Source organism: Bos indicus, chromosome 26 (genome assembly GCF_029378745.1).
Source record: "Bos indicus isolate NIAB-ARS_2022 breed Sahiwal x Tharparkar chromosome 26, NIAB-ARS_B.indTharparkar_mat_pri_1.0, whole genome shotgun sequence".
NCBI classification, from domain to species: Eukaryota; Metazoa; Chordata; class Mammalia; order Artiodactyla; family Bovidae; genus Bos; species Bos indicus.
The window spans coordinates 43,016,347-43,037,325 of NC_091785.1; the positions used below are offsets into that span (position 1 = coordinate 43,016,347).

The 20,979-nt window shown below is 43.2% G+C and overlaps 1 protein-coding gene across 2 annotated transcripts in view; it reads right to left on the reverse strand.

Moving 5' to 3' along the window:
• Positions 1-20,979, reverse strand: part of CPXM2 (carboxypeptidase X, M14 family member 2) — a 136,712-nt gene that overhangs the window by 78,256 nt on the left and 37,477 nt on the right. For both annotated transcript variants that reach the window (XM_070781051.1, XM_019953160.2), the window contains one exon: positions 3,765-3,904. In XM_070781051.1, the coding sequence (XP_070637152.1) occupies positions 3,765-3,904 (140 nt within the window). The remainder of the gene's footprint in view (positions 1-3,764; positions 3,905-20,979) is intronic.

The following is a 20,979-nucleotide window of genomic DNA, read 5'->3' on the forward strand; positions in this document are numbered from 1 at the left end:
ATCCTTTACCAGAGGACCACTGGGGAAGTTCTGTCTGTGTTTTCTACATGTTTCCAAAAAAGACTTTATAAGAAGGAAGATCTGTGACTAAAAATAAGCTTGAAAACCACTGTTCTAGATAAACCCAAGGAGGTGCAAAGGGAAGAAAGTCCCATCTATTGAGCACTTATTATGTGCTGGGTAATTTTGAAACATCATTAACATAATTGCATTTAACTTTCACCACATCTTTATGAGCTAGACAGTAGTTAACCCATTTTAAAGAAGAGCATACTGAGGTTCAAAGAAGCAAAATCTCATAACCAGCAAGAGTCAGCCGTGATGTAATCCCAAAGCCACGCTGTTTCCCCTGCTTTCATCTCTAAAAATCCTCATCACCCCTCAACTAGACTTTCCACATCCCCTCCCCTCTCCCCTTACAATTTAAGCCTGCCCTCAGTCATTTTCACTCATAAATTAATTAACGCATCAGTATTCGGTGTGAATGGTTCTTTGCTAATTTGTTACTTCCTTACAGTGTTCATTAAGAATCATTCATTGAGCATCTACCAGATGCCTGGTACTAGGCCAGGTCCCAGAGACACAGACTATCAAAGCATTGCCTATACTGTGTCCATAGACTAGTAGGGAGAAATACGGAAACCAATAAACAAAAATATTAAAAGTCATATGATGACCACAGGGGAACAGCTCAAGGATAGCCTGGGAGAGGGAAAGAAAGATAACTACTGCCTTCTTTACCATGGGTATTTGCTGGTTTATGTTGTCGGCAAGTTTTCTGCTCATAATAGAACACAGCTAATGCTTCCAGCATTACTCATGCCTCTGGGAGAAGGGGCTCAGGTACCAAAATGTACTCTTGACCATTTCTTCCTCACTCCTTAGTGCACAGTCCTATTCCAGGAGGTAAGATAAACTGAAACTCATTGGATTTCTTTTCATTGTCCTTGACTTGAAATACATTTAGACATTAAAAGACTGACTCTTAAAAGCAATTCTATCCCTTGCCCTCCCTCTAGATGTTCCTGTCCCGGGCCAAGTCAAAGAAAGATATTGTTCTACTGTAATTTCTTATTCACTCCAAACCCTCTTGTGTTTCCAGCTGAAATAGAATGTGAGCGGCACTCCTACCCAGCTCTTTCTGAGCCAATAATAAACCAACTACTGCATCTCTAATGATAGTGATTAGACAGCCTAATATCCAAGCATTAAGGTAAAGCCCTTACTCTCATCCCTACGGATCATCTCAAATCAGTCTTTCTTTCTGAGTTTCTATTCTCCCTGAGCAACTTGACTTTGCTTCTTCTAAATTCCTTGCCTTTTAAGAATCTACACAGTGAAAACAATAGTTATGTTAATAAGCCACTGATTGAGCAAAACACACACCACAGAGCAAACATCAGCACAAATGAACACACACAGAAGTGTTACTGGAAGGTAAAGTGGATAAAATCTGATACGCAAAGTAGCACAAATACATAACCCAACATCATCAAAATGCACAGATTATCCCTGCCCTGGAAATTTATTTGAAGGAAGTAATTCAAAGGAAGAAAAAAAGTATGTAAATGCTCTCCTGAAAATTGATGTGTGATAGCAGAAAATTGAGATGGTGAGTGAGGCAAAGCTGAGTAAATTATAGGCTATTAACAATGATCACTGTGAAATCTGAGTCACAGCATGAAAATGTTATGGATACATTTTAAATTAAAAATAATAATCACATAGGTAATATGATTACAAACATGTAGAAAAATTCTGTTTGCCTAAGGACACTGGAATCACCAGTAATGTTTCTAGATGTTGTTAGTGGTTACAGTCTTGTCTTTACAATAAAAAAAAGATTCAGACAAAAACAGGATGAGTCATTGCCTGACAACTGTCATCTAATAAGAAAGTCCCGTTTACAGTGACAATGAGAAGCATTTAAATGCCAGGTTCCCTTCTCTTATCCTGGTTTACTTTTGAATGTTGACCTTTCTAGGAGTTAAAATTAATCTAATCAACCAATGATAGATTTTATATGGCTGTCGGTTTATCTGTTGAGTCCTGTCTGACTCTTTGTGATCCTGTCCATGGGATTTTTCAGGCAAGAATACTAGAGTGGGTTGCCATTTCCTCCTCCAGGGGATCTTCCTGACCCAGGGATTGAACTCACGTCTCCTGTGTCTCCTGCATTGCAGATGGATTTTTTATCCGCTGAGCCATCAGGGAAGCCTGGTTGCCAACCAGTAGTCAGTAAAACCGAAAGGGGTCAAGACATGGGATTTGAGTGTGCAGACTGAGCAGGCAGAGGGCGCCAGGGCAGAACGATGCTTGGCTAACTAGGTGCACAGTTTCCCGATGTCTAAGTGTGGGGTGTTTGTGCTCCTGGCTTCTCAGTATAGAGACAGATGCTAGAGGAACTGAAAATTTCTCATTTAAATTCAGAAAACGCCCAGGGTCCTGCAGCCCCTCCTGACTCTCGCCCAGCCCCCAGTCTCCACACGTTTGCTCTGGACACAACTTGAGCCACAGAACAACCTCACAGATACTGTCCTGCCTCTGTCTCTACCAACAGCACTGGGATGAAGTTGAAGGGTCTAGAATTTTTTTGTTTACTGTAGCAGAATATACATAATACAAAATGCATCACTTTAACCATTTGGAAGTGTGAAATTCTGTGACACCCTCACCACCATCCATCTCCAGAACTTTTCATCACCCTCAACTCAACTCTGTACCCATTAGGTAATAACGCCATTCCCCTCCCCTCCAGACCCTGGCAGCCACTGTTTCCTCTCCTTTCTGTCTCTATGACTTGACCTGCTCTAGGAACCTCAAGGAAGTGGCATCATGCAGTATTTGTCCTTCTGTGTCTGGCTTATTGCCTTGAGCATAATGTCCTCAAAGTTCATGCATATTCTAGTGTGCGTCAGAAGCCCCTTCCTTTTTAAAGCTGAATAATATCCCGTTGTATATATCCACCATGAGACTGGGCTTCTCCAGTGGCTCAGTGGTAAAGAATCTGCCTGTGATGCAGGAGACACAGAAGATGCAGGTTTGATCCCTGGGTTGGGAAGATCCCTGGACGAGGGCATGGCAACCACTCCAGTATTCTTGCTGGGAAAGTCCCACAGACAGAGGAGCTTGGTGGGCCACAAAGAGTCAGACATGACTGAAGTGATCGACCACAGCACAGCACCATGAGACGAAGCATTGTAAGGGACTACAGCCCACCTCTCTGGGGATTACCATTCTTACTGACCCAGCCCTGATCTCAAGCTCCGTTCTGAGCAATGGGATTCCATCTTATTCTCACTGGTTCATCCTTCAATTCTCCTCCTCCTCTAGAAGTTCTTTATTCGGGAACTTGCCTGTGCTTCCTCTTTCTTCCCAGGATCGAGAAGATTCATTCCTTCCACCACAGGACAGTGGGTGGAGGCAGCTACCGGTTGCTCACTGAACATCTGCTCAGCCCACCTGTCAGGGCACCAGTGACTCACCCCACATCCAGGAAGGCAGCTACTTGCCAAAGAGTACCTTTGCCTCTTCAGTCTAACCTGCGGATCCCTCTCTCTGCTCCTGTGCTGGGGAAGATGTTGACCAAAAGATGCAGCTTCCCAAGGTGTCTACAGCAAGGCCAGCCTCCCATCTTCCCTGTAACCTTCTTCCCTTCTATTGCCGGTCACCAGATTCTTCTCTGCGACTTCCCTGACTCTGTCTGAACCCTAGAACTTCAGACCCACGGCCCAGAGCCTAAGCACGGGTCCAGCCACACTTACAGCCAGAGTGAGTTCCTCCCTTGCGTGATGACACCCGTGAACTTGGTCAGTCGTCTGGCGTCCACTTCAATCCACTGGTGGAGGTCATTCCTCCCCGCGCACCATGCCCCATCATAAAAATCATTTTCATTAATGCCCGCCTGAAAAGAAAGAGAGGGGTGTTCTTCAATACTACATATAAAACAGACAACCAACGCGGCCCTACTGTGTAGCACAGGGGACGATGCCCAGTACCTCGCAATAATCTACAAGGGAAAAGAATCTGAAAAGGCTATATCTGAAAAGATGGAGCTGAATCACTTTGCTGTACACCTGAAACTAACACAACATTGTCAATCAATACACTTAAAAAATGGAGAGGGACATGGCAACCCACTCCAGTGTTCTTGCCAGGAGGAATCTCAAGGACAGAAGAGCCTGGCAGGCTACAGTCGTAAACAGATAGACATCGAGTCATAAAGAGTCAGACACGACTGAGTGACTGAACACACACACAGATACTTTTTAAAAAAAAGAAAAGGGAGGGCATTCTTCAGAAAGACCCAGAATATACTCAAAGAAAATGTAGACAAGTTTTTTTTGTGACATTTCTAGGAAGGTAGGTGGGAGGGATAGAAGAGAATGAGGAAGTAGATAAAGAAAAAAGTCACTGTGCTCTGAACTCTTAATTCCAAATCATAAAGATGAGCTGCTTGTTATTAACAAGTTGGAAATATTTCAATATGATAAGTCCTCCTCTTGCCCAGTGTGAAAAATGAAATTTAATGAGTTCTCCTGTTACTCATTCATCCAATAGACACAGAGCGTCTCCTACGTACCAGCCTACACACGCCAGGTGCTGGGAGCACAAAGGTGAATCGTTCCCTCCTGGAACCTCAAGATCCAGGCAGGAAGAAAGACATGAAAATAGATAAGTGAGAACACAATAGGGCAGGTGTTATTTCAGGAATAGGAACAAACTGCTTTGGGAGTGTTCAAGGACAGCACAGTTAACTTGAGCTGGGGGAGATGATGGACAGAAAGCCCCCAGGCAGAGGAGATATTTGAACCGGATGTTAAAGGTTAGGTTTATCTAGTGAAATTTACTTATTAGCATTTAAGCCATTTGATGGGTCTGAGTATCAGTTGCTTTTGCCACCAGGGATTCTCCTGATCTGAATTTACAATGTGGATGAATTTCTGTTCTAGAATTTTCCCTATGTTATCCCCATTTGAAGAGACAACTCCCTGGTGTTTTAAAAAAAAAAAGACAAAGGAGTCAGGGGAAACTTCCTAATTTACTAAGACCCTTTCTGCATTAATCTCATTTTCCGATGCCTATTTCACAAGTACATAATCATATGAGAAAAAGTCTGAATGATACTCAAGAGATGAAAATGACAGGCCAGTCCATCTTCCCTACCTCTGAGCACTTTTCAACTCAAATTCTGTCAGCCTTATTTTAATGGCCAACAGTGATGTGGAACTCAGACCCCAGCAATAGCAGAGGAACAGCTTGGCAAGGGGTCCTATTGACAGAACTCATCCAGCACTGCACTGGATAACATAAACCTTGTATCAGGACCAACACAGAGTATGCATTCCCAGTCCACTCCTGGAACAATCCTGAACGAGCTCTGAGAGCAAATGTTGGAACACTAATGTACCATGGTCATCTACTCTCGCCTGGGAAATTCCATGAACAGAGGAGCCTGGCAGGCTATATCCATGGGGTCAAAGAGAGTCAGACACCAGTGAGCAACTGAGCACCAGATGCTCTTTTAAAAGCGCACCCATCTCAAATGAAGGTGAATAAAATGGCTGTTAGTCAACATTCTCCAGAAACCCACGCTCTCAGTTAACCAGCACCTCTGTGTCTGAAGGCACACAGGGTGTCTATAATAAGGACCTAGAGGTGCTGCAAGATTTTGCCTTCCAGAGCCACCAAAGAAAAGCTCAATTTTGCAAGTGTGCATGACTTGTTCTACCTGTGCTTCAGTGAGTTTTGTTAAAGCAATGCCGACTTTTAAATATAATGTCTCATTTCCCAGGACTGCCGGTCATCAGGGAGATCACCAACCCTGTCTGAAGGCTATAATTACACAATTGTTCCCTTTCTTCATCTATGGCACTTATCCCCCCAAAGGAAGAGACCTGCAACCCATTAATGACTTACAGTATCACAATTCATCTTCTTTCAAGAAACCATAATATACACTGAGTTTGAGACTGGTGCTTAGAACAGTTTCATTTATTTATTGAAATTAACCTTCACCTTGCCTCTGCTATTTGCCAAGTTGTGGTCCAAGCAGGAGGAATACAAAGGTAGACAACATGGGGTCAGACCTGCCTTCCCAGAACTCAGAACAGGCAGATGGACTAAAGTCCCCTCACGGCGTCTTCTGGTGTTAGCATCTCACGATCAACCACTGCACAGCGGGCTGATTAAGAGCTTGTGCTCTGAAGCCCTAGCTGGGTGTGAATCTCAGGTCTGCAACCTTCATACGGTACAAGTTCAGGCAATTTGCCTAAATTGCTCTGTGCCTCGGTTTCCCCATCTGCTCAAGTGAGAGCAATGCTCATTTCTCCCTTAGGATGCTAACTGTGCTTTCAACAGGGGCTGGCACTTGGTTAACATGAATGCCAAAAGAACTGAACACTCAGCTAACACTAGTTATCAGTACATCTGGGCTTCCCTGCTGGCTCAGGGGTAAAGAATCCACCTGCCAAGCAGGAGACACGGTTCGATCCCTGGGTCGGGAAGATCTCATGGAGAAGGAAATGGCGACCCGCTCCAGTCTTCTTGCCAAGATAACTCCACCAACAGAGCAGACTGCCTGGCACGGGCTACAGTCCATGGGGTCTCGAAGAGTCAGACACAATTTAGTGACTAAACAACAACAAATCAGTACATCTAAAACAATGAATATTTGGTAAATTGTGAAAATATGGATGTTTTAAGAATTAGTTCACATTTGGAAAAGTCTAGGGAATTGCAACACTACTCCAGTCAACTGGTGTCATGGTGTTTACAACATCAAATATCCAGGAAAGAATCATAAAATCTGAAAACAGAGGAGGTCCACTGTCTACAGTTCTCAGCAGGAGGCCACGTTGCCTCCCCCACGGGATATCCGGCAATGCTTGCAGCCGTGTTTGGCTGTGACAACGGGGGGCAGCGTGTGCAACTGGCAACGACAGACAGAGGCCAGGAATGCTGGGAAACATTCTACAAGCCGTGGGACAGCCCGGCCACAAAGAGCTGCCCAGCCCCAGACGTGGATCGTGCAGAGCTTAAGCATGCCAGCTCCTGGGCTAAGCACACAAGAAAGAGCTGCCATACAGCTCGAGATGTTTACCCCTCCAAGATCATGAAAGCTTGGAGCAGCTGTCCTCATGCCATTCAACCAAAGCCTGCTGTCTGAGAGCTGACATTTGATTTCCTGTTCCTGGTTTTGCTAGCCTGGATATCCTGCTTCTGCTGCCAATCTCAGCTCTTCCTAAGCACACCAGACAGTCAATTAAGTGTAATAAGGTGTCAGGGGATTGAAGAGCCCTGCACGAAGCTGACCCTTTGGGACATGACAGTCACCTCTGCAAAATCAATTATAAATTGATAAAGCAAGAGTCCAGGAGAATTCAATGCAAGAGGAGGTACCAGTCTCAGAGATGTCACCAAATTACACCAGAGGGCCAAAAATGATATCAGTAACATGTCTGAGAAACCAAGAAACATTCATCCCTTTTTGTTTAATAATGAAGAGAAGTACTTCATCAATTTTGGAGAAATTTAAGTCAGAAATTGTTGAAGTGGAAGGTTTGATTCCTTAAACTTTAAGGAAGCTAGTCTTCAAAATACCACTTACATAGAATGACTGTTTATTCTAGAGTACCAAATAAATTAGGAATTAATGTAATTTTCTCAAGGCAATTTTTATATGCATCATTTTTTCCCTTAAAAATCCCTATCAAGACATCTAATTGATGAAAGATTTTGCTTAAGATAAAAGGGGGAATTATTAATTCCATAACAAAGAGAAAACCTGACACTCTCCATTTAAGATCAATCAAATGGGAATTGTCTGTTTCAAAATGATGGAGTAAATACGTTGGTTTCTCCAGGTTCTTCTCTCACAAGTTCCCCTAAACAAAGAAAACAAGATAAAGAAACACAACTTTGACCACTGATAGAACTAGGAGATGTTTATAAAACTCAGATCACAATATATGAAGATAGAAATGAGATGAAGGGCTCTTGAATAACTCAGTAAGAGAAGAAAGTGCTAACTTCCAAGGGACACACCAATGGGAAGTAAGCCACACAGAATTTAAGAAAGCTCAAAAACTGGATTCTTAGATATCTTGAAAGGTGAGAGTGAGAGAGGACTAAAAACGGGGAATTGATTCAAAATGTAAATAAAAAAAAATTAGATTCTCACATCTGCCCCACCACCCCAGCCTTCAGCTCAGTTCAGTTGCTCAGTCATGTCCAGCTCTTTGCGACCCCATGGACTGCAGCACGCCAGGCCTCCCTGTCCATCACCAACTCCCGCAGTTTACTCAAACTCATGTCCATTGTGTTGGTGATGCCATACAACCATCAGGGGATCTCATCCCCTGTTCTCCCCTTCTCCTCCCACCTTCAATCTTTCCCAGCATCAGGGTCTCTTCCATTGAGTCAGTTCTTCACATCAAGTGGCCAAAGTATTGGAGTTTCAGCTTCAACATCAGTCCTTCCAACGAACACCCAGGACTGATCTCCTTTAGGATGGACTGGTTGGATCTCCCTGCAGTCCCTGGGACTCTCAAGAGTCTTCTCCAATACCACAGTTCAAAAGCATCAATTCTTCGGCACTCAGCTTTCTTTATAGTCCAACTCTCACATCCATACATGACTACTGGAAAAACTATAGCTTTGACTAGATGGACCTTTGTTGGCAAAGTAATGTCTCTACTTTTTAATATGCTGTTTAGGTTTGGTCATAGCTTTTCTTCCAAGGAGCAAGTGTCTTTTAATTTCATGGCTGCAGTCACCATCTGCACTGATTTTGGAGCAATAAAGTCTCTCGCTGTTTCCATTGTTTCCCCATCTATTTGCCATGAAGTGATGAGACCTGATGCCATGATCTCAGCTTTCTGAATGCTGAGTTTTAAGCCAACTTTTTCACTTTCCTCCTTCAATTTCTTCAATTTAAGTCTGATTTGGCAAGAAGGAGTTCATGATTTGAGCCACAGTCAGCTCCCGGTCTTGTTTTTGCTGACTGTATAGAGCTTCTCCATCTTTGGCTGCGAAGAATATAATCAATCTGATTTCTGTATTGACCATCTGGTGATGTCCATGTGTACAGTCTTCTCTTCTGCAAAAACTTGATTTTTTTTTCTCTTAAAAAAGGCAACCAGAGAGACTAGATTTGAAAACCCTGGACACAGAGGAGGGAAGATATGATAGACAAGCACAGGGAATTCAGTGGAAATCATCAGCATAGTGAAGCGTGAGATGACCCACCTCTCTTTCTCCATGCGATTCTAGAACACAATGCAGCCAAGTGTAGAACAAACAAAAAATAAATAAGCTAAAGATATACTGGAGAACAGGAAAAAACCTCAAAGACACTATAATTATGATCCCTTGAAAGAGAAGATCTTGTTTGCATGAATCAAAAATAGGATAGTCTTAGGGAGGAAATAGTAGTACACAAGAAAGAACTCTTGGAATGTGAAAATTCCAGTAACAATAACCATACCAGAAAAAGAAGAAGGGCAGAGTGTAAAGTCAGAGATTTTTTTTTCCAGAGGAAGAAATTGCAAAAAACTATTAAACGAAAATGTCCCAAATCGCTATGGCTTAAGTCTCCAAAGAACTAAGAATATGGGACAATGAATCAAATAAGAACCACACCAAAGGATATCATTGTGAGCTTTAAAATATCAGAAATAAAGAGAAGATTCTAAAAGTTTTCAAAGAGGAAACAATAAAACAGAGAGGGGAAGGGAAAATTGGGAGATTGGGACTGATATATATACACTGTATACACTACTATAATATACATAAAACTGGTAACTAACAAGAACCTACTGTACAGCGCAAGGAACTCTACTCAATACTCTGTAATGACCTTTATGAATCTAAAAAAAAAGACTGGATATATGTATATGTATAACTGATTCACTTTGATGTACAGTAGAAGCTAACACAACATTGTAAATCAACTGTACTCCAAGAACAATTAATTTTAAAAAATAAAACAAAATAAAAGATTAAGAAGAGTACCAGAATTCTCAATAACAACATCTGAAGCTAAAAGAATGAAGAGATGACTCCAAAATTCTGAAAGCAAAGATTTTCCAACTTGGAATTTTATACATAGACTATTGATCACAAAAAAACGGTGTTCAGATTCACAGATCCCCCCCAAATTTCTCTCGTACCGTTTCCATGAAGCTACTAGAGGATATGCTCCACATAAATGAAGCAGAACACCAAAAAGAGGAAGTCAGATTGAGAAATCAAAGGTTCCAAAACAGGATGATGGTGAAGAAATCCCAAGATACAAGTGATGCAGAAGATCCAGAAACACAGCAGGTCAAAGGGCTCCTGAAAGGATGTCTACAGAAACACAAAAAGCAAAAGTCACACTCAAAATGGCTGAGCAGATCTGACCTAACAGAAAGTTACACTGAAGGCTGTTTTACAGACCCAGACTATTGCCGGGTGTGGGATGGTTTTTTAAAACATGAGCATTTCCAGGAAAACAAAAAGTCGTCAAGAAGTTATATAATGGGAATTAATTCTTGACTTAAAACTACAATAATTCTTGGCTCAGTAGTAAGCAGTATTTATAGTCATAACAATGAAAACCTCCAATGTAGGTTTTTGTCCAAAAGTTGAGATACAATTTTGTTGGAAAGATTAAATAGGGATGATTAGAAATGAGCTGAAATCATCATCTTCCATAATAAAGATTCAAATGATAAAGTCCAAAAATTATAAATCAGTATATATCAATACATGCACATTATTTAGAAATTAAGATTGAAATTCCCAAAGAAACAAGTGAAAAAGTCTGGAAGTAGTTGCCCCGTTCACAGCATTTGATGGGGGTCAGGGAGTAGGGTGGAATGCGGAATGCCTCTACAGGGACCATCGCTTTGTTTTTATTTTTGTCTTTTCCAACTTTATTAGGACTAATCGACAGATATAATTATACATATGTACAACTTGATGATTTGATAGGCATATACATTACAGAAGGATTACCAAGATCAAGATAATTAATACAGCCATCACCTCAAGTGTTAGCTCTTTTGTTTGTGTGTGTGGTGAGAATGCTTAAGATATATTCCTCAACAACTTTCAAGTATTACACAATACTGTATTATCGTTATTATTAACTATAATCACCATGCTATATATTAGATCCTTTGAACTTACTCTTCTTATAACTCAAAGTATATACTGTTTAACCTACATCTCCCCATTTCCTCTCCTGCTCAACCCCTGGCAACAACCATTCTATTGTTTATCTGATATAATCCTTTAATGTTTTGATTTCTTTAACTACTTGCTTATAAAACTGACTAAAATAAAAGGAAAGGAAAGGAGATGCACAAATATAGATAGATAGATGCACAAATACAGTTCAGCTCAGTAGTGTCCGACTCTTTGCGACCCCATGGACTGTAGCACGCCAGGCTTCCCTGTCTATCACCAACTCTCAAAGCTTGCTCAAATTCATGTCCATCGAGTCGGTGATGCCATCCAACCATCTCATCCTCAGACATCCCCTTCTTCTCCCGCCTTCAATCTTTCCCAGCATCAGAGTCTTTTCAAATGAGTCAGTTCCTCATATCAGGGGGCCAAAGTTTTGGAGTTTCAGCTTCAGCATCAGTCCTTCCAATGAATATTCAGGATTGGTTTCCTTTAGGATTGATTGCTTTGATCTCCTTTCAGTCCAAGGGACTCTCAAGAGTCTTCTCCAATACCACAGTTCAAAAGCATTAACTCTTCAGCACTCAGCTTTCTTTACAGTCCAACTCTCACATCCATACATGACTACTGGAAAAACCATAACTTTGACTAGATGGACCTTTGTTGGCAAAGTAATGTCTCTGCTTTTTAATATGCTGTCTAGGTGGGTCATAGCTTTTCTTCCAAGGAGCAAGCATCTTTTAATTTTGAAGACGAATATGGACAAATGCACAAATATGATATACAACCTATTTTTTAAACTATTCTTTAATTTTCTAGGTGTCTACATGAGCACCTACTATGTGCTAGGTACTATGCAATTTGCTTTATGGCATATATAGAAAACTGTGAATCTCAAAATCACTCTGCTGTCATGAAACCATTAATCTGCACTGTACATACTTCATGATCATGGGCTGCCTTAGTACAGAAACATCTGGAAGCAAATTAAAAAGTTATATCCAAGTGAGTGTAACAATTTAGCAATTCAGCAATTCCCAGATAATTGACCCAGCTGCCACTTTGTAAACATAACCCAGGGCTATTTGGACTGAAACAGAATAAAGTAATAGTTCTTTTAAAATCTTTAAAAAAAAGATTCTTAGAAACAGAGGCTGAAACTTTATAGTTACCAACAAGTTCCCCTTTTGGAGGCAGCGATTACCTAAAAATGTTAGCTGTGATATCTGATTAATATAGGTAAGTAACTATTCTCCCAAAAGAGGCCATAATGCTCTCTGAATATCCACCTTTGGTAAACCTCTGTGATAAACTTTTGATAGACACATAACACTGCCTGGGTGCCAATCAGCTGATCCTTTCGCAAATAAGCAGAGCTTCCTGCCGCTTCAGACCTTAATCATCAGTGTTGTTGTTGTTCAGCCACTAAGTCGTGTCTGACTCTTTGCAACCCCATGGACTGCAGTACACCAGGCTTCCCGGTCCTTCATTATCTCCCAGTTTGCTCAAATTCATGTCCATTGAGTGGGTGACGCTATCTAACCATCTCATCCTCTGCTGCCTCCGTCTCCTTTTGCCTTCAATCTTTCCCAGCATCAGAGTCTTTTCCAGTGAGTCAGCTCTTTGCATCAGGTAGCCAAAGTACTGGAGCTTCAGCTTCAGCATCAGTCCTTCCAATGAGTATTCAGGGTTGATTTCCTTTAGGATTGACTAGTTTGATCTCCTTGCAGTCCAAGGGATTCTGAAGAGTCTTCTCCATCACTACAATTTGAAAGCATCAATTCTTCGGCGATAAGCCTTCTTTATGGTCCAACTCTCACATATGTACATGACTAATGGAAAAACCATAGCTTTGACTATATGGACCTTTGTTGGCAAAGAAATGTCTCTGCTTTTTAGGTTTAGTACTTTGGCCACCTCATGTGAAGACTTGACTCATTGGAAAAGACCCTGATGCTGGGAGGGATTGGGGGTAGGAGGAGAAGGGGATGACAGAGAATGAGATGGCTGGATGGCATCACTGACTCGATGGACATGAGTTTGGGTAAACTCCGGGAGTTGGTGATGGGCAGGGAGGCCTGGCGTGCTGCGATTCATGGGGTCACAAAGAGTTGGACAAGACTGAGCAACTGAACTGAACTGATCTAGGTTTAGCATAGCTTTCCTTCCAAGAAGTAAGCATCTTTTAATTTCATGGCTGCAGTCACCCTCAGCAGTGATTTTGGAGCCCAAGAAAATAAAATCTGTCTCTTCTTCCAATTTTTCCCCTTCCATTTGCCATGAAGTGATGGGACTGGATGCCACGATCTTAGTTTTTTTAATGTTGAGTTTTAAGCCAACTTTTTCACTCTCTTCTTTCATCTTCTTCAAGAGGCTCTTTAGTTCCTCTTCGATTTCTGCCACTAGAATGGTATCATCTGCATATCTGAAGTTGTTGATATTTCTCCTGACAATCTTGATTCCAGCTTGTGATTCATCCAGCCCAGCATTTTACATGATGTACTCTGCATAGAAGTTAAATAAGCAGGGGGACAATATACAGCCTCGTACTCCTTTTCCAATTTTGCACCAGTCCATTGTTCCACATAAGGTTCTAACTGTGGCTGCTTGACCCACATACAGGCTTCTCAGAAGACAGGTAAGGTGGTCTGGTATTCCCATCTCTTTAAGAATGTTCAACAGTTTTTTGATCCACACAGTCAAAGGCTTTCGCATAGTCAATGAAGCAGAAGCAAATGTTTTTCTGGAATTCCCTTGCTTTCTCTATGGTCCAAAGAATGTTGGCAGTCTGATTTCTAGTCCTCTGCCTTTTCCAAACCCAGCTTGTACTCCTGGAAGTTCTCGGTTCACATATACGAGCTCATCTTCAGGTGTCATGTGTTTTTGCCTTTTCATAATGTTCACGGGGTTCTTAAGGCAAGAACATGGAGTGGTTTGCCATCCCCTCCTTCAGCGGACCACATTTTGTCAGAACTCCTCTCTATGACCTGTCTGTCTTGAGTGGCCCTGGATGTCATGGCTCATATCTTCAGTGAATTATGCAAACCTCTTCGCCACAACAAGTCTGTGATCCATGAAGGGGTAATAATCAATAAAGTTGATTAAAATGAAATACTTATTGCTTTTAAATCCATTTTTAAACCCAAAATCCATTTTTTAAAAATGTCTTGCACTAACTAAGGAAAACAATAAATATCTCAAGTTTGAAATGAAAAATGATTGAAACAAAATCTATCAGGGAGTTCCCTGATACAACTAAGAATCCACAAGCCAAAACAAAAGATCCTGCATGCCACAGTGAAGATCAAAGGCCCTACTCTTGTGCAGCCAAATAAATAAAATTTTTTTTTTAATTTTACAAAGTGCACTCATCCAGGTACCCACACCCAGATCTAAATGTAGAAGATGACCAGCATCCCCAAAGTTCCCACCGGTGGCCCCACCCAGGCATTATCTTTCCCCTAACATAACCATTGTTCTGACATCCATCTGCCTGGACTGATTTTCCTGTTTTCTTTTTTCTATAAATGGAACTTTCTGTGACAACTCTTTTGTGCCTGGCTCCTTTTGCTCACTGTGGTATCTGTGAGATTCATCCATATTATTACAGGTAGCAGTAACTTATTCCTTTTCACTGCTGTATAGTATTCCACTGTACACATATACAAATGACTTATCCATCATACTGTCTGATGGACATGGGGATTACTACCATATTGGGAGTATCATGAATAACAATGCTATGAACCTATCTGTACATGTTTTTTGTACATATATGAATGCATTTCTTTTAGGCGTAAGAAAGAATTTGTTAGATTAACAGGTACAAGAATGTTGAGTTCAGTAGATACTGCCAAACAGGTTCCAAAGGTTGTGCTATTTCATGATCCCAGCACTATATAAAATTTTCTATTGCTCCGTATCTTTGCCCACACTTAATATTGTTCTTTTTTTTTTTTTTTAAAGCCATTCTGGTGCCTACATATCATTGCGATTTTAATCTGTATTTACTTAATGACTAACGATAAAGAGCACTTTCTTAGGTTTATTGGCCATGATATTGCTCCATAAGCACAGCACAGGTCCACTCACACTGGCTTTGCTTTAGTTCTTCAAATATAACATGTTCCCTCCACCATGGGGCCTTTGCACACACTGTTCCCTTCAACTGGGAATTCTCTCCTGTCCCCTCTGTCAACTCTTTGTCTGATAAACTCTTAACTTTTAATCCTGCTTCAAACCTTGTAGCCCATCCTCAGGAAAGTGTTCCAGATCTCCAGATTGAGGCAGGTTTGTTGGATATAGAAAACCATGGTGTTATGGGTTGGATTATATCCTCCAAAAACATAGGTTCAATCTCTTATCCCTGGAACCTCAGAAGGTGATATTATTTGGGAACAGAGTTGTTGCAGATGAAATTAGCAGATGAAGATGAGGGCCTAAACCTGATGGCTGGTGTCTTTGGAAGAAGGGGAATTCTGGTTACAGAGACAGACACACTGAGATGAGAGATGATGTAGGAGGGAGACCGCCTGTGACCACAGAGGCAGAGACTGGAGAGATGCCACTACAAGCCAGGAACACCCATCCTGGGATGCCTGAGGACTGGCAGCTGGAAGAGGCAAGGGAAGATCCTCTACTAGTAGCTTAAGAGGGAGCTCAGACCTAAAAGCACTTTGATTTCAGACTTCCAGCCTCTGGAATTGTGAGAGAATAAATTCTTGTTGCTTTACGCTGTTTGTGACACTTTGCTATGGAAGCCCCCAGAACTAATGTACCTGGTCCTCTCCTTCTGTGCATTCATCACAGATTTCCACTGGGCAATCTCACCCATGAGATTTTTTTCAAAATAATTTCATTTCCCCATTTCATGACCCAAGGCCAAAATAACACTGGAGGAGGCATCCTGGACTCCTCTTTTTCTCTCTCGCACCCAAACCTCATTCTCCTCCTCGTCAGAAAAGCCTGCTTTCAAAATATCCAAAACCCAACCACTTCTCGCCGCTTCCACACACCTGGCTTGGCTGGAGCCAGCATCACCTCTCATGTAGGGTGCTGACGTCACCCCTCTCCAGCCCCCTGCTTTGACTCCTGCTTCCCTAAGTCAACACAGAGACTGGGTTACTCCTTCACACTTGCAAAGCAGAGCATGGCGTTCCTGTACCCCAAACCTTTCCATGGCCCCTCAGTTGGCTCAAGAGTCAAAGTCAAAGTCCTCCCAGAGCGATGTCTGGGCTGGCGACTCCCCTCTGTACTCCTAGGGCCCAAGCCACCCCGCTCCTTGTTAACTGATAATGTTCAGCCTGTTGTCTCCACAAGACACTCAAGTCACTCCCACTGCCGGAATGCTCCTCCCATAGCTACCGGATCCCCTGCTGATCCTTAAGCCAACTTGGCCTCAAACCTGACCTTGATCACTTTTAACTATAACCTGACCCCTCCCCAGAGGTGGCCCTCCCGACCCCACTGTTGGCTATACATTTGTCACATTTATCACCTTTGAAATACTATAAAAATCATCCTGTTATATTTTTCGCTTTTATGTGCCTCATTTTGGCCACTTGATGCAAAGAGCCGACTCATTAGAAAAGACCCTGATTCTGCGAAAGATTGAGGGCAGGAGGAGAAGGGGGCGACAGAGTATGAGATGGTTGGACGGCATCACCAATTCAATGGCATGAATTTAACCAAACTCTGGGAGATAATGACAGACAGGGAAGCCTGGCAGGCTGCAGTCCACGGGGTCAGACAACAGTCAGACACCACTTAGGGACTAAACAATTCCCACTAGATTGTAAGTTGTCAGATGGTGAGGATCTCTGTTTTGGCCACGGAGGCATCCCAAGGACCTAAGACATGACCCAGCACACAGAAGGCCTTCCTTAAATATTTGCTAAAAGATTAGAGAGCGTTTCTGATTTTGTTCACCATTGTCTCCCCAAGACGTCTGACAGTGTCTGCCTGGCACCAATAAGGTTCCCAGGAGGCGGGGTTTTGAATGAAATGAGTGAAGACGAGAAAAACTCTGCTCTGATCTGTCTTTCGCGCCTCCTCTCCCCTTCTTTGTCTTTCATCCTCTCTTTACACAAGTCTTCTCTGCCTGGGCAGTGTGTGCTGTGTCCACTGAAACCTTAGCTCAGAAGAACGTGGACTCCTGGCTCCCAACTGTATGTGCCCAGGAGACAGTGTGGCTGGGCTGACAGCCCAGAGGGCCCATCTTTATAAGCCATCATTTGAGAAGGCACAGTGGGTTCTGCCAGCTGAATGGACATGAGGCCCCATGGGGATGACTGTTGACACCCCTCAAACTTCTCTGGGTCCTGCCAGGATGGTACTAGGAGGCTCAGTGGTCAGGGAGATGAGTCAGAAGATGGGGTGCTGGAGGAGACCACAAGCTGAACCTTCCCGTGGGCACCTGATGTGCAAAGAAAGGAGCACGGAAAACCCTTCCCTCTGCATCTCAGCTCTGCGCTTGCTAGGTATTGGGTTAGGGCAGGTCACTCAGCCCGACTTCAGTTCCTCTTCTCTAAAGCAGAGTTTCCCTCTGAGTACACTGAAGATGAAATGGAATAATAATTTGGTGAAATTTAGTAAAATAGTAAAGAAAAAATTCAGATGGCAAGTGGCGCAGGGTCCACTTCAGCACCAGGGGGTTAGTGGTTTCAGAACGGTCTGAGACACAGGCCCGGCGTCTCTGCTCCTCGGGGCTCCCTTGTCCTCCTTACTCCTCCTCCCTGCTCTACGCCTAGCTCTTCTCACTGCACTTGCCTTCAGGATGCGACCAAGAATGGCAAGAGCACCTCAATCTCACTATAGCAAATTCTCACTTTGAATTTTCCGAAAGTCATGATTTAAAATATTTGGTCCTGTTATTCCCATAAAAATCCAAATACCCCAAATTCCTGCATCCTGGCATCTGGACACTGTGTTCCGGACCGTTTCTTGAAGCCAGACGCAGAACAAAATCCCTTTATGGGAACGAGCATGACATTCTTGGGTTTGGAAACTATACCCACTGTGATGATTTTTGCCTCTGCAGCACCCAGCATGTAAACAGCCCCCAGGGAGGACTTGCTGACTTACAGCAAGGTTTTGTGCAACCAGAAAGAAACGAGAGGCTGCTGTCCAGAGAACTGGGATGGAGTGAAGGAACAGACAGGCTTTGGGGTCAGAAGACCCTGAGTGCAAATGATTCCAGGAACAGGCAGGAGTCAGGGTGCCCAGGGCGATGCCTGAGAAAATGGTGCTGCCCTGGGTGGTGTCCACAATTTAAACGTGGTCTCCATTTTTGGCCAGATGGGGCTTCCCAGGTGGCATTAGCGGTAAAGAATCCACTGGCCTGTACAGGAGATGTAAGAGACGCAGGTTCGATCCCTAGGTTGAGAAGCTCCCCTGCAGAAGGGCAAGGCAACCTACTCTAGCATTCTTGATTGGAGAATCCCAGTCAAGACAGAGGCTACAGTTCATGGGGTCGCAAAGAGTCGGACATGACTGAAGGGACTGAGCAAGTACGCATGCATATTTGGCCAGGGTGGGGCACCAGGTGCCACCAGGGCCAAATAGGACTGGCAGACAGACATGTGGGATGTGCTCAGGCTCCTGAACTTCAACACCAGGATAAAAACTTGGTTCAGTGCTCCATAACCAACTCCCTGTGGGTATATCAGGCTTCCCTTGTGGCTCAGCTGTAAAGAATCCACCTGCAATGTGGGAGGCCTGGGTTCAATCCTTGGGTTGGGAAGATGCCCTGGAGAAGGGAAAGGCTACCCACTCCAGTATTCTGGCCTGGAGAATTCCATGGACAGTCCATGGAGTCGCAAAGAGTTGGACACGACTGAGCGACTTTCACTTTCACATATCTGAAGCCATGGGCATCGACCATCTTCATGGCTTATACCTCATTTCAGGTAAAAAGATGATCAGAACATTGGCAGTGGATTCTAATATCAGGATCTGGATGCTCTGTAGAATCCCTTGAATGGAATGACTTCCAAGAGGAGCTGGGTTTCATTCCAGCAGTGCTGAGAAGTGGCTCAGACAGATGCTATTATTATAACTAGACTTCCTCATGAAAGACAGCTAACACACACAAGTCATGGGCCAGAGAGAGTCAAATGATGACCGGGCATTGCAAACACATCTGATGGTGTTAATGTTGCATGTTTTTCCTTGTGACCTCAAAACATCAGCTCTTTCTTCAAAACTCTGATCAGAATATCACCCCTCTTACATTCCTGATTATTGGCGGGAATCATGATGACATCCTGAGGTCCAATCAGGCTCTCGGTATTTCGTTTCTTCGCATCACATGTCAGGCTTATACTTACCATCATTTTAGAGTCTTAAGAGTGAAACTGAAACCCAGCCCTTTGAAATGCAAGTGCTGCCATAAGCTGCTCAAGGCTTTGCTGTCAATAACAGTGGTGGTGGAATAAATCAAAGAGTAGCACCGTCTCTGACACCACCTTGCTGAATTTACGAGCCATGGAAAATCTCTCAGGGTCCTTAGAGGATTCTGCTGGGACAAGACAAGCAATGGCTACTGTTAAATGACCCACCTAAATACAGGGCTATCTCCTAAGACCAAGCACAGGCAAACAAATGCTCCGAGGGTGATTTTAGAGGTCATTACCGAAACTTCTTCTTTGAGACCTGGGATGTTAATTTCCAATCTGCCTGTGACTGGTCCCAGAGCAGAAGCCAATGACTGTTTCTAAATGAGACCAAAGACATCCTCACAAGTAAGTTAGTAGAAAAGGACCCTGGGACACTGCGAGGATAAACCTGGGTAGGACTATCCTGATGAACTGGACCCCTCCCTTGAATTCCTAAAGCTCTCCCTTGCCCAGTGTACCTGGGAAACGTAAACCTGGGCTTCTCTTCTGAGCTTATATTATTAAATTGACACAAGCAAAACTCCACTTGCAAAAAGGAGAATTTAGAAGTTGAATTATAAGCTGCTTTTAGTCTATCAAAGTCTTATGCTTAAAATGAGGACAAACTGAATGCATATGTCCCCTCAATATTCATATGTTGAAACCTAATCTCCAAGGTGATAGTTTTAGGGACCTTTGGGAGGTGATTAGGTTGCAAAGGTGGAGTCCTCTTGAATGAGATTGCTGTTGTTCAGTCACTAAGTCCTGTCCGACCTTTGCAACCCCATGGACTGCAGCACCCAGGCCTCCCAGTTCTTCACTATCTCCCGGTGTTCAGCCAGGCGTTGAGATTAGTGCTCTTCTAAAAGAGACCCTGAGAAGCTCCCCTTCCACCTCCTGAGGACACAGAAGATAGTCATCTAGGAACCAGGAAGCAGGCCCTCACCAGATACCAAGTATGCCAGGACCTTGATCTTGAACTTTCCAGCCACCAGAACTGTGAGAAACAAACCTGTGTTGTTTATAAGCCACCTGGTGTATGGCATGTTTTTATAGCAGCCCCCAACGAGCTACAGCTCAGTTGGTAAAGAATCCGCCTGCAATGCAGGAGACCCCGGTTCAATTCCTGGGTTGGGAGGATCTGCTGCAGAAGGGATAGGCTACGCACTCCAGTATTCCTGGGCTTCCCTTGTGGCGCAGCTGGTAAAGAATCCACCTGCAATGCGGGAGACCTGGGTTCAATCTCTGGGTTGGGAAGATCCCCTGGAGAAGGGAAAGGTTACCCACTCCAGTATTCTGGCCTGGAGAATTCCATGGACTGCATAGTCCACGGGGTCACAAAGAGTCGGACACAACTTGCACTGCATTGCACTCTCCAACGAACTAACACAGAGACAGGTGTTTTTGCTATAACGTGGAAAATGCAATCCAG